Below are 13,682 nucleotides of genomic sequence, written 5' to 3'. Positions count from 1 at the left end.
CACTGCTAAGAAATGGGCTAAAAAGACAGAACATTGAGTTTACACACTAAGAAACTACCAGGCACTGCTCTGGGGACATATTCCACTTACCTAAGCTGTAAACAAATGAAACATCTATCTTTCATTGCCCTTAATCTTCCATGGAAGAGATCAGCAATGGATGGTTTAAATGACCATTTTCCATTTTAATCTGCATGTATATGGGCAATGGAGAAAGAAAGGGGTACTGCTCATTAACGCTAGTTGTCTATCACAATTTTCTAAAGCAAAGATCATCTGCAACTTGAATTTGGTTTTATTCAACAGGAAGAAAAGAATGACAAAGGGCTTTCCAGTCTGAGGCCATTCATGTGTTAGCAATCTCCTAACTGAAAGGATGGGTGTAGCCTTCAGAAGAAAACTTCACAAACTGGCAGGCAAGGATATTTTCATGAAAGGTGAAGACAAGAAGCCTAGACATTCAAATACCCTGCAAGCCTACAGGCATAAACCCGTTCTGCAACTCCGCATTGCAATTACAGTCAGTGTAGAATTCATGTGTGTCTGTGTGTGTCCATATATATCTACAAAAGGTAATAAATCTACAGTCTAGTGGCCAGTTATTTACAAAATACTAATTCATTATGACAGAGCCAGAGGGGGACTCGTCCTGCCCCTGCCCTCAACTTCCATTTGACAAAGTCCATGTGCTGCTGTGTACACTTATATTTAAACTTAATCCATTTTCCTCTGTCATCCTACAATTACAATACAAGTCACAATAATATTAAATTTCACAGCCTACAGCATTGCACAATTGAACCATTACTGTAATGAAAACTGACTCCCTTTGATATTAACACTGGTGTTTTCTCTCATTTGCTACCCATGAAATACAGGAAGAGACCAATGTTGTTTTAATTAAAGAATTGTTGTTCAAAATATGCTACTGGGAATATTAAAGTAGTTCTTTGCTCTCGCAGCAAAGATAATCAGGTATTTATATGGTTTGGGTTTTTGAAAAAATAAAGAAAGTCTGTGCCATGGATTCAGTGAAACACAAAACCACTGCTCTACTTGCGCTCGCAGAGGCAGGGTGTGCCAAAACCAAGAAACATGGCGCTTTGTTGAAAAGATGCAGAGCAGTAGTTAGCATGGAACGGAAAGTCAAACCAAACCATGTGTGCTTCTTACACAAGTCACTGAAGTCTTTGCTGTTAGAAAGCTAACAGAGACCAGCTGTCATTTGCAAAAGAACTACTTTTCAAAAAGGGCACTGTAAATCACAAGCTATGGATGGAAGAAAGAAACAATGAAAACAGATTGTTCTATTGCTGTGCCGTTCCGTGCTCTTCTCCATTTCTATTACAGAAACAAATCTCATGTCAGCCACAACACAAGGATACAAACCAAAGTTTTCAGTCTTCCTTAACTACAATTTGTTCACACCTGTACAGTCTTGTTCCAAGACATGCTCCAAGCAAAGTCTATAAAAGAAGGCGGGGTCTGTCTTCTTACTCAATGAGACATTAATAATCAGTGATGATATCTCAAATTCAAAGAAAAAAATTCAGCTGCTTTGCAGTTGTTAGAAAAGATATTACTGCATACCATTTGCCTGCATAAGGAAACACTTGGAAGCTGAACAAGTTGTTAACTCACAACTTTCAGGAAAAGTTATGCCAAATCAACTATGATGGTGTCATCATAAAACAAACCAAACATATTTTGGCAAACCTTTGTTATGCAAAGATTTTCAGAATCCAGCTGCAACTCACTTTCACTCCTACCTATACTGCATCCTTTTTCTCTTTATATAAAAAGGACAGTTTTCAGATGGAAAAGGAAAAAAAAAAAACAACAACAAAAAAACAAATGAGCAAAAACCCAGATGAGAGACCTACAGTTGGCCTGCAGTTGCATCTCACATTAAACCCAAGATCCAGCCACTGGTAAGCATGGAGATCCTATGTTAATTACCAGCTTTTCCAAAGCCTGACTTACTTGCAGAAGCAGAATTAAGCATGACCGCCTCTGCTACCTCCAAGACAGCAGTAATATCTGAACTACCAAAAAACAGCTCTTGCCCTGCTGCAGTGCTGAGCCTCTCGAATTAAGATAAGCTGCCAGTGGAGTAGTTTAAAAATGCCCAGAGGTGTACTCATCACTAGATTGGACATCCCTACCCAGGTGGAAAAGTCCATCAGAAGGTTTCACCAAGTGGTTGGGGACCGCAGGAGCCTCAGCCACTCCATTTTGATCTGCTTGCTGCCCTGTGCCTGTGTCTCAGCCTCTACCACAGGGAGGCTCAGCATGGTCAGTTAGTCACAAACCAGATTATCCTTCAGGGGTTAACCTGAGCTGCTCTGGGGATCAACTGAGCTGCTCATATCAACCAGTCATCTGTGGCATTGGCATCACTCTGAACTGCAAACAAAAGCACAGAAAATTGGGTACAGGCAGAGCTACCAGTGCAGACAGAAGTCTAGGAACAAAGGTGATGGACCTGCTCGAACTGTCCCAGCCAGCATGAAGGATCACCACCAGCACAGCTGTGCTGGTAGCTGGCAAGCTATGTGGAAATTAAGACTCACTCCAAGTGCAGACAGGGCTGTAGCTTCTGACATCATTTTCTGATAGAAAGAAATGTAATGAAGCTTCAGAGAGACGTGTATTTGTCCAACCCCAAAAAACCTTTTCACTCTGGCCTTGGTTCAAGACAGCTCATGCTTAAATTTGTCCCGCTTCAGCAAAAATATTCAGCATTCAGCACATGCTCAACATAAGCAGAAGAGCTCAACATGAGCTCTTCTGAATGAGGATAGTTTCCTGAGTCAGGCTCGCGGAGCAGAGTTCAGTCGTGCTCATCTTGCTGTCACACACTGATCCACAGAACTGAAAAGATTACAATAAGCAATACATTTATGAAAATTTAGCTTTTCTCTTCAAAAACTGTCTAAAAATGTCCAATAAAATTAGAAGGAACAACAATTACCACCAAAAATCATAGATTTTAGAATATTTATCACACAGTAATCTTGCCTGCCAGTGTGACCTTCCTTGTTCAGCTAATCCACGTAGCTTGGAAATACCTTGGAAAAAAAAAAAAAGAAAAAAAAGAACCAAAAAAAAATAAAGGTCAAGTGTTGTGCAGTGATTAAGCTAGACTGCTTCTGAACTAAACAGAAATTAATTAAACATGAAGAAAGCAACTGAAGTGTGGACAGTGAATGCTATGGGACTGCAAAACCTCAAAAGGAGTCAAGATATGCCTAACTCCAAACTTGCACTTTCATCCTGTCAGGTATGGAAACCAACTGCTGCTCAGGAGGTAAGTAAGCAGATGGCAAGCACCAGAAAAAAATGAAAATGCAAAGTGATGCACCACTTGAAGAGTTAGAACTGTAGTTATGTGTGCTTTCACCAGTGCTCACTGCATAGGTTCCTTAAACAAACTGCTTCAAACTTGCAGAACATCAAAAGCCAGATGGGCCTTCCTGAATGAATCCACAGGCAAGGAGCCAGGATTCCCGTTTGCTGCAGAAATAGGCCTGGACTTGATTTGAGTCTTCTCAGCTCTGACAGGCTGGAGTCTGGCAGACCTCCCAATCCAAAATAAAATAGCATTCAATTGCAACTAGGCTTTAACTAATAATAATAATAATAAATTTTAAATCCCTCTTATTAGCTTTAACATGCACTTCCCTTTACAGTGCATTGTTCACCTTTCCCACCACTGTTCTTTGGTTTGGGTACCTAAGCAAATACACTATTCAAATAAACACTAACAAAACAGTCAGAAGCAATTGACAGCATCACAGATTTTTCAGGCTAATGTATCATTACAGCATTTAACCTATCCTCCTGTGCATTCTTTATCCTTTGAAGTGTACACAGTTCCAAATGCTACTAAATAAAGTTTTGCAAATTCTATTTTAGCCATTAATCACAAGACATTTAAAAAGAATGCTGTAGGTTGAAAAACCATCTTATAGTTATGTATATGCTATGCATCAGGAATGATTCACCTAGCAACATAATCCTCTACCAGCCTTTATCTTTCTTGGCCTGGGACCTGCTTTTAAAACCAGAAGAAAGCATAGACTATTACATCAAAGTTTAAATCAGCTGCATTATAATTATCGTGCTGATACCGCAATAAACACTGGGTGTTGGCTGGCCAGGATTGCCAAAAAAGATAGAGGTCCTGCCCTTATTCACTGTCTTTGACAGTGTATATAATCACATCAAAGGAAAGTTCTCTCCATCACAGTTAGCAGAAAAAAAGGATCTGGATGTTCTCTTTCCTTGAGTAAATGATAGATTTTGTTCATTACAATAAAACTAAAAGTTTTGCCTATAATGAGAAAAACAATTACAATGTAGAGCCCTTGAAGGCTAACGTAATACTCACTAAAGGCAGTGGAAGTATTTTCATGGAGTTGAACAGGACCTAGATGGAAGCCTTAAACATGTTTACCTACTTGCAGCTGAAAATACAAAATACTTAAGGACATTTTCAAATATGGAATTTAAAATTATATATTGCAAACCTGTACTTAAGACTTCTTGAAGACTTCTGAAAATCTGGCTAACCTTAAACATTAATTTATAAGCACAAAAAATAACAAAACTAACAACTAATTCAGAACGACACTGAAGACACTACAAGTCTAAGCACCAGTTTAAGGAATGTCTGTGCGTGCTTTGTCATTTCATTTTTGAAGATGGAGCTGTCCTCGAGGGCAGAGGAGCAACGGCAGAACTGTTTTTCGTTCTGCCATTTTGTTTTCATACTTGGCGTTCAGAAACAGACTCAGTGAAAATGTGCTTGTTTTCTTAAATCGTGCCCCCTCGCTCTCCCCCTTTAGGGAAACTCAGTGCAGATTGCACAAGTCCCGCGTTAAGTCCATCTCTGAATCAACCTCTGCGAATAAATACTATTTCAGGGAAGTGGCACCTGCAGATGATTTTGTGTGGGAGCACACAGCCCTGGCACCCGCGGCACAGAGAGCCCCCTCCATACAGCACCACCTATTCATTTCTGTGCCTTGCCAAACGCACCGAGTCTTATCTCGCACATTTCTGAAATGTGACATGACAGGCAGGTTCGAAAGCTAAATGTTGGATAATGGTTGGCAAACAAAGGACATCGGTTTTTGCATTATTTCTTTAATTACTTTAACCCTTGTTCTAACAGAAAGCATAAGGCCAGAGTAATTCAGCTTCTCCCTTTGTCATTTGCCTGCCATAAATATGCACCAGTCTGCATTTGAAAAGCTGAAGGAGGCCGCAAGCTTGCTGGACATTTATCATGCTCTGTTCCCTGTTAACAAGCAAATACTTTAGTTGAATGGCCCATTAGCAATCATTGTCAAATGCAGAATGCAAGGTGCTTGGATGTGACCGGCCTGTAAATTAGATGAGGGTGCCCCTGTGCTTTGGAGAATTTCAGCAAATGAATTGGATCTTTTGAATATAGATTTCTGAAGGTTAAGCTGCAAGAGAGGAAACATATCTGAGTACTTCAGACTTTCACCAATCTGTTCGGCTCCCTATATGCACTTGTTTATTTTTCGTTTGTTAAATCGCATCAGCAGCTTGACAGTTTGGGTTCTGGAGTTGCCTTTTCAGTCAGATTGTGAAGCTTTCCAGCCTACTATGGGGTAGGATAAGAATGATAAATTTAAGCATGTAATTAACATCTTCATAAAAAAAAATAGAATGGGGGGGGGGGGGGAGGAAAGAACCTTAAAAAGTGTCCAAGCCACTGCCAAAAAAACAGCATGAATCCCATTTTGCCGAGCTCATCCGAGGCTCGTTCCCACTAAAGAAAGACACAACTGTTATTGTAGACTTCGGTGTTTTTTTTCCCTTATGTCTAGACTCTGCCTAACAAATGCAGAATGCTTTCTTTTTCCCCTCAGCAGTCAAATGAGCAGGCAATAAAGTAAATATTTCTCATTTGAATGGTACCCCGATTTGCAACGTAATGCTGACTTTAAGCTCTGGGTGTTTATGGTTGTCATTTGGGTAGAAAAGCAAGCCGTAACTACTTGGAAAGCTCTTTAAGAGAAAAGGCAGGGGAAAAAAAACAGGCAGCTGCACTGGGAGAGGTATTTTACTACCTTTACAGCTGCAGATCGCTTAAAATAAATGACAAAGCAATGGCTACAATCTCGGCTGGCTGAACGCAAGAGGCTGACAGCAAACTCATCCCAATGATGGGGTGGGGGGGAAGAGGCAGATGCTTATCTCGTTCATTTCTAGATTTCAGCCAGCCACTCAGAAATAAATACCACCTAGAGACTAAGCCAATCAATTTGATTATCTGCAGTTTTACTGGCAAATAGGGATTAATGCTGGTTTGGGTTGTTGTTGTTTTTCCCCTTCTTTTACATTTTTGCAGAGTGGGAAACAAGAAATGCTGAAACACCTGGCTGGGGTGCAGACAATGCAGTATGTTTGTCAGTGCTGCTCCCATGGAGTGAGAGATCAAGACCTTGGCCCGAAACAGAACCAAAATCTGTTCTCCTGGTCTCTGTTCTCCTTCCACCCAACCCCAGCCCCACCTGTCTCCCCTGCCCCCCGTGAAAGACAGCCAGGCCTGCGAGCAGCCCACCCAACAGCACAGCTGCTGCAGGGCCAGGCCTGGACAAGGAGAGCCATCCCTGCCTCACCACTGCCACAGCCTCAAGCTTCAGCCGGCCCTTGCTCCAGACGGAGCAGCAAATGAAATCTATCTTTACCATATTATACACCACCAATGAGCAAGAACTGAGCAGCTTTTCTTCGCTGCTTTAACCAGCCTGAGCCACAAGTAGGCCTTTCATACAGCCTAATCCCGGCCCCGAGTTTTGTGCAGCTCTCACATAATGCCTCGCAGCCCGGAGCAAGGCCCTTAGTCTCCAGCACCCCTTTCAGAGACGTGTCATTTCTAACATCAAGCTAATCTATATGTTGCCATGGCATCACCCTTTATCTGCCTTTACATCTTATGAACTGCATGGATTTACCACATTATTTTTATCTGAAAGACAGAAAATGGTGGTTTTATTGCCATACAATCAGATTACTGCTGCTAGTTTCTCTATGCCTTTTTACCATACTTCAATCAAAAGGGATCAGTTTCTTTATACTCTGCCCTTGATTTACATTACATCTGTAAAGACCTAGTCTGGGTTGTAATCCCCTTATTAACTATGACCAGGGTTGATTTGCCTAAAAATAAAAGCAAATTGTGTCAGACCTTTTCACTTTGTTTTTGATTCGGAACTACAAAATGGATTACTAAAGAAATCTTCAGAGTTCACACGGCTGGTATAGTACTGAATTTAAAATGAGAATTAAACAAGTTAAACATGGGAGCTGTGTCAACGGTTTACATTTTCCATCATGGGAGAAAGGCTGAACTGCATTTGTCTTTGTGTTCTCCAGCTTTAAAGAGACAATGAAGCCACAGGAGTTTTTCCAAGCTCTTCTAACACTGTCTATTTGCCATCCTCCCTTCCTCTGCTTTTCAGGCAACTCCCTCCCAAACTCTTCTCCCTTGCCGCTCCCTTCCCCCTCCACCCTAGAAAAAGCCTCACTCGAGAGAAGAGTGCTCTGGTTAAAAGTTTATAGTTCTATGGCACTGCATATTTTAATCAAAATATTTCAAGCAGTGTAACATTCCTATTTAAGTTTCCACAACGCCTCACAAAGAATGAGCTCATAAGCAAATCCATGTAGATGTATGATAAATGACCTGAAAAACAGGTTTCTTTATGTCAGCAGTCAAGGAAGGCAGACATTAGGCACACATGAATAACATTTTAATCACTACTTTTTTCTCAGAAGAACACTTTCTTCTCATTTGCAACAAGCAATTTCTAGTACCGCAGGTTGCACGACACATGAAGACCAGATCCTCAAAAAGGCCCTGGTTCTGGCTGCTGTGCAAGTCTCCAAGGCCTGTCCTGGCCAGCATGCCACTGCAGTCACCTCAGGCCCTTTGCTGCCTTTCCATTACAAGAACCTTCACCAAATTTGCAACAATCTTAATTGTCACACCTCAAGCAATGCAATCGCCTTACAACAAAACAGGAAAAAGGAAGAAAAAAAGAGAGGGAGGGAGGAATTCTTGTGTGTGGAAAAAGGGGGGGACATACTGATTTTAGCTTGACTTTTAGTCACTGCCTTTCTAAAAGCAATTACTTCATTAAACAAAGTGAAACAACATGGCACAGCTTACAGATAACATGTTTTATGATAATTACGATAAATAATATATCAGTTATACTCCCCCTGTAAAAGGTTAGGGGAAAATAACCAACTGAAAAATCTGGACATTACTTCATTCTGAATTCATTTTGCTAACTCACTTGTGTTAAGACCTGGCTATAAACACCAGAGATGTTTGGAAATGGACTGGAAGACACCACTCACTTCTTGTATAAGCATGCCAAGTGTCAACAGCTATGTTTTGGGTACAATTTAGAAGCATGTGTTTAAATCATTTTAACCTTCCACTCCTGTTTCTTCAGCTTGAAGCTGCAATTGTTGAGGTTAGAAAGTGCGCTCCCATGACACCGGACTCCTATATAAATTCTTGTCTAGCAAGAGGCTACCAAACATGTTGTGAGGTATCGTTTTAGCAAGCTCTTTGTGCTTCGGCAGGCTCACTTGTCCTGTGAAACAAGGACTGTCCATTACCTACAGTTTATCATCCTGACAAAATGTGAGGAATGTGGATGTGAAAGCACTAACAATTCCACCCCTGGTGCTTTCCCCTTTTTTCTCTCTATATTAAAACCGACAAGATTAACCCAAATGCAAACTGCAGAGCATAGTTCAAGGGGCTATTCAATCGGTAGTGAATGTGCATTTGTTTACCTACAAAAATAAGAATTTCAGAAATAATGAGAAGCAGACTAGTCTATATGCCACTGAATAGCCCATTTAACAGGGTCATCAATTGTAGTTTATTTTATCAGTTTCTGACATGTGAGCATTCATTCAGAGATGGGCTGTGAAATATCCCATATATAATTGGTTATAAGAGATAGAGAAAAACAGCTATGTAATCTAACTTAATCAGTGTCAAATGCAGCAGTTTTGAGGATACGCTTCCACATGTTACCAAGGAGAACTGCCTTGCTCACCAGCCTATAGCACGCAAGGCATAGAGACGCTCAGACAGAAACAATGGGTTTTGAATGAGATTTTGCGAAGGTTTGACTGAAATGCACTCCACGACGCTATGCTCTGTCATACATTTCAGAGGCAGTGTTGAGTGCTTGGGAGGTGAAACTGAGGTAATCCATGATATCTCTATATATTGTTTATCTTGGCAGAAACAGCACAGGCAGAAAGTCCCTGATTAAAAAGCGTCAACAGGAGTTAAGTCTACAGAATAATTTCTCACTGCATTTTCAAGATCATGATAACTAACTTTCTTCAAATGAGAAGTCTGTAACATCTACAAAAACATCTGCAATGATGACATTTAACCTCCCAAGCTATAAAGTCAGAGGTATAATTATCTTATGTCACTTAAAATACACCTCTTGTGACTCGGTGGAGGCAATGAAAGTAGAGCTCAAGGAAGGGAGAAAGGAGCTGAGCAGGGCAGAGAAGTCTGTGTTCAGACAGCTACTGTGTGCTCTCAATCCCAGCCACCTGCTAAAAATTACAACCTCTAAACTTCAGTGCAAAACCAATTCAGTTTATATGTTCACCTTAACCTAAAATTTATTATTTCTTACTTTATATTAACCTGACTAATAACTTCTCCCAGCATTTAATTGCCTACCTGTTCAGCAGATTTATGTGTTGAGGCTTTCAATGGAGTTAAATGAATAGCTTCCCTGAATAAATTAACCAGTACCAAAGATAGTTATTATTTCAAACCTAGAAAGGAGCTTTATTATACTACGCTGAGATCCTTTCAGCAGCTTACTTCTCAAGCGTGTTGAATCCCAAGCGAGGACAACCTTGTCTAAGGAGAAATTATTCAGTATCCTTTGGGCAAACAATTGTGACAAGAATTAGTAGGAAATCCTGCTCCGAGAAGTGGAGCTGTCTCACCAACAGCAATATTGGTAATGCATTTGTAAGCTTCCTCAAAGTATGGGCCTCCAAGTGGCCTATAAATCACTATCCCCAGCAATTGAAAAGACTAATTTTAATAGTGTACTTCTTCACTGTGGTGATTAAGCCCCAATGAATCACTCAAGAAAACTCAATTACATCAACAGCAGAACCTATTTTTAAGCATGCATTTAAGTTGAAAAAGTAATTAGATATTATCATTAGATCTACCATTAACAACATTGAAACCTTTTTTTTTGTAATCAAATAGTTTAGAATTACCCAAATGGAAACAACTTGTATTTGATAAAGGCAGCATATCCCCAGGCACTATAAGATGGGTTGAATTCTGCTGCTTGGATACTTTAATTTCACTGATGGCTAATAAAAGCTACAAGGTAAGTTTAAAAAAAAAAAAAACAAAAAACAAAGCAGGTTGGAACTGAAGGAGCAGCAGAGGAGAGGCCAGAGCAGCAAGCTGTTCTGCATTGGAAGAGTGACCTCTGTAGGAAAACGCTGAGCATAGGGCTGGCGATGCAAACCTCCAGGGCTGAGCCGAGCCTGTTTTCCACAAGCACAGTAGGCCCACTAATGCAATGCAGCCCCACCTCGCAGCCTGTGACTTTTGAGAACTCACACAGCACCGCAAAGCCCGCTTTATTATCACCTACTTCTCTTTATTCTCAGGTGTCATGCCATACCACCTTTCTTAAGCCAAAGAAAGGGCTTTAAATTGCACACATCATAGAATTGTGGAGCCAGAGACTGGAGCTGAACTTTGTTATCCTAACTGGCTTCCCACCTGGTGTATGTGTAAATAAAATGAACATTTGCCGTAATATTAAGAATAAAAACACAAATGGCTACTCCACGGCCTTCCTATCAGTTTCCATTTTTTTAAATTAAAGATTAGAAAACTTCTCTGTAAAGAAGTCACACAGAGATACAGCATATAGTTTCTTTATTGAAAACTGTTGGCATAAAACCTGCAAGTTTTTCCCTCAGCAGGAACAATGGTAGGGAATGATGACAGTAAGACAAGACTTGATGAACTTGAGTTGCCACTTTTAATTCAAATTTTTAAACCTTCCCCATTTTTTTTTTTGGAGATCCTGCCACCCGCACAGAATTAAGCCCCAGTCCAGGAAATACTCCATTCTTCTCATTTCATCACAACCTAACATTTCCTCTAAAAAGTCCCCTGGGAAAACAAGACAGATACTCCCTGGATTTAATTGGAAATTTTAAATTCAATTAATACAATGCATACAGTTTGCTTTTAAATATATATTAAAGATGTAATATAAGTTCGAATAAATTATTTTAATCCATTTCTGGTTTAAAACTTCCTGAACTTATTACAGACTATCCCTTCCTAGCCAAGGAAAAAAAAATTGCTACGGTGTTTTTAATCACAAAAGTTCAAAGGGTTTCACAGCCGGACGAAGCCAACTTTTATTTTGCATATGTCAAAAAAAAATGAAAGGGACAGAAAAGTTTTCCTCAGATAGACTTTTATTTGGAAAGACGGCCCACTTTCCAAAGTGCTCTTCTCTCCCATAGCACAAGTTCCTTCTGCTTAAGTTTTTAAAGAATATGCTATTTAAGTTTCTAAAGGATGTGCTATTTTAAGACCTTGCTTTGATAGCGAAGCCCTGGGAGCCCATGCAGTTTTTTGCCGGGGTTTGCTAATGAAGAATGACACTAAATGGTTGCGTGATGGGTAGCGCTCACTTCATTACTCACTGACATGTGCCTTGATACCATCAACTCCACCACCAAATTTAGCCCTGCTCTACGCAGATGCAACCCCGCCGGAGTCAAGCGGGATGAGTTTGCATCTGCGGGCGGAGAAGTTGAGGAGCACCCACACACCCACCCAGCCCCTTCCCGGCAGCGCCGCCCGGTGCCTCCGGCCCCGCGGCCTCCGCCGCTCCCACCGCGGGATGGCGGCGGCTCCCCCGCGGGGCCCTGCACCCCTCCCGCAGCTTTCAGCCCGGTGCTACCGCCCCTCCCCGACCCGGCCCCGCTCCGTCCCGGTGGGGGCTTTCAGCGGGGTGCCACCGCCACACGGCCCCGGATCCTGCCGGGACACCCCCCCCCCCCCCACGTCCCGTCTCCTGAGGGCCGCGGCAGCGTCCCCCCGCGGAGGGAGGGGGAGGTAGAGGAGGGTGGCGGCGGCGACGACTTACTTGGGGTTGGAGGAATTCCAATAGATGGGGTCTAAAACGATGGACCTGGCCAGTGCAGTTCTGCATAAAACCATCGCGACTCCCCAGCAGTACTTCCAGGCGGAGCCGTCGCGCCTCCGCGCTGCCATGGTCGCGGGCGGCACCGAGCCCGTGCCCGGCGCCTCGCCAACTCCGCCGCACCTGGGCGGGCGCCCGGTATCCCCAAGGCCGGGACGGGTGGGAAAAAAAAAATAAACAGAATACAATAATAACAAAATAATTAAAAAAAATATCACACGAGGCGGCGGCGGGTCGACGATGCACTTGGCGAGAGCCGCGACAGATCTACTGAGTCATGTATGCCAGCCGCACGTAGGGCATCGATTCCCCTGCGAGGTAAGATCCCAGCCACCTCCGAAGTAACGACGGCGGTAAGGAGGAAAAAAAAAAAGCAAACGCCTCAGTCCTTCCTCTCACTCGGGGTCTGCCGGCTGCCTTGGAGGATGCCACTCAAGCTGCCAACTCCCATTTGGATCCAGTGCGCCATACACATTCACAGTGTCTAAGGCTCGCGTGAAAAGGAGTAAAAAAAATAAAAACACAACACAGCAAACGGTGGTGGGAGAAATAAAAAGGGCTGGGCAAAGGGGGCACAGCCCCGGCAGGAGGCTCCTGCTACGTGTCTCTCAGCGCTGCCCGCAGTTTGCAATCCACACAGGCACCAGCCCGGGCTGTTTCGGGGAGCTGGGGCGCAACCGCGAGTCAATAAATCCACTCCGAGAGTCACCTCCCCCGGTCCCGGGGAGGCGCATCCGCAGGGCTCCGGCTCCCCCGGGGGGCACCGCCGCTGTCCTTGCCGCCGGCGCAGGGCGAGAAATAAAATTAATTAAAAATAAAGCAGAGAGCGGAGGGGGGGGGGGTCGCAGCGTCAAAACCTCTCCCTTACGAGATCCGCAGTGCGCGCCGCGGCGGCAGGAGGAGGAGAGCGCCGGGCGCGGGGCTCAACGCGGAGCAGACGCGGCTCCAGCCGCCGCCACCGCCGCCGTTCCCCCGCCGCCTTCCTTCACCCGAGCCCCCGCTGCTGCTGCCGCCGCCACCGCTCCGCTACCACCACCACCGCCGGCGCCGCGGCGAGTCCCCGGCGCAGGAGCGCGGCCGGCGGCAGCGCGCCGCCGTAGCCATATAAGCGCGGCCCCGCCGCCCCGCCGCCGCCGCTCATAGGGCCGCCGCCGGGCCGCCGCGCTGGTTGGGCGCCGCGCGTGTCACTTAGCGCTGCTGCCGCCGCGGCGGGCGGGGCCGAGCCGAGCCGTGCTGAGCCGTGCCGGGCCGGGCTGGGCCGAGCCGGCAGGTAACACCCCCAGGCTGTAACACCCACCCCGACTGAGCCACCCCCCCCCGGCCCCGTAACATACACGCACACACCCCCCTCCCCGGTCTGGGGGCGGCAGGCGGAGAGAGGGA

At 44.0% G+C, this 13,682-nt stretch overlaps 1 protein-coding gene across 1 annotated transcript in view; it reads right to left on the bottom strand.

The window, feature by feature from the left end:
* The window catches only part of EFNB2 (ephrin B2), a 44,831-nt gene extending 31,390 nt beyond the window's left edge, over nt 1–13,441 (bottom strand). Inside the window, exons 1-2 of the mRNA XM_038173414.2 lie at nt 13,168–13,441; nt 12,243–13,073 (exon numbers count right to left, since the gene is read on the bottom strand). Coding sequence (XP_038029342.1) covers nt 12,243–12,370 — 128 coding nt within the window. The 5' untranslated portion in view covers nt 12,371–13,073; nt 13,168–13,441. The remainder of the gene's footprint in view (nt 1–12,242; nt 13,074–13,167) is intronic.
* Between the last annotated feature and the right edge of the window lie 241 nt (nt 13,442–13,682).

Source organism: Anas platyrhynchos, chromosome 1 (assembly GCF_047663525.1).
Source record: "Anas platyrhynchos isolate ZD024472 breed Pekin duck chromosome 1, IASCAAS_PekinDuck_T2T, whole genome shotgun sequence".
In the NCBI taxonomy this organism is placed as follows: Eukaryota; Metazoa; Chordata; class Aves; order Anseriformes; family Anatidae; genus Anas; species Anas platyrhynchos.
This window is presented reverse-complemented; position numbering and strand designations above follow the sequence as displayed.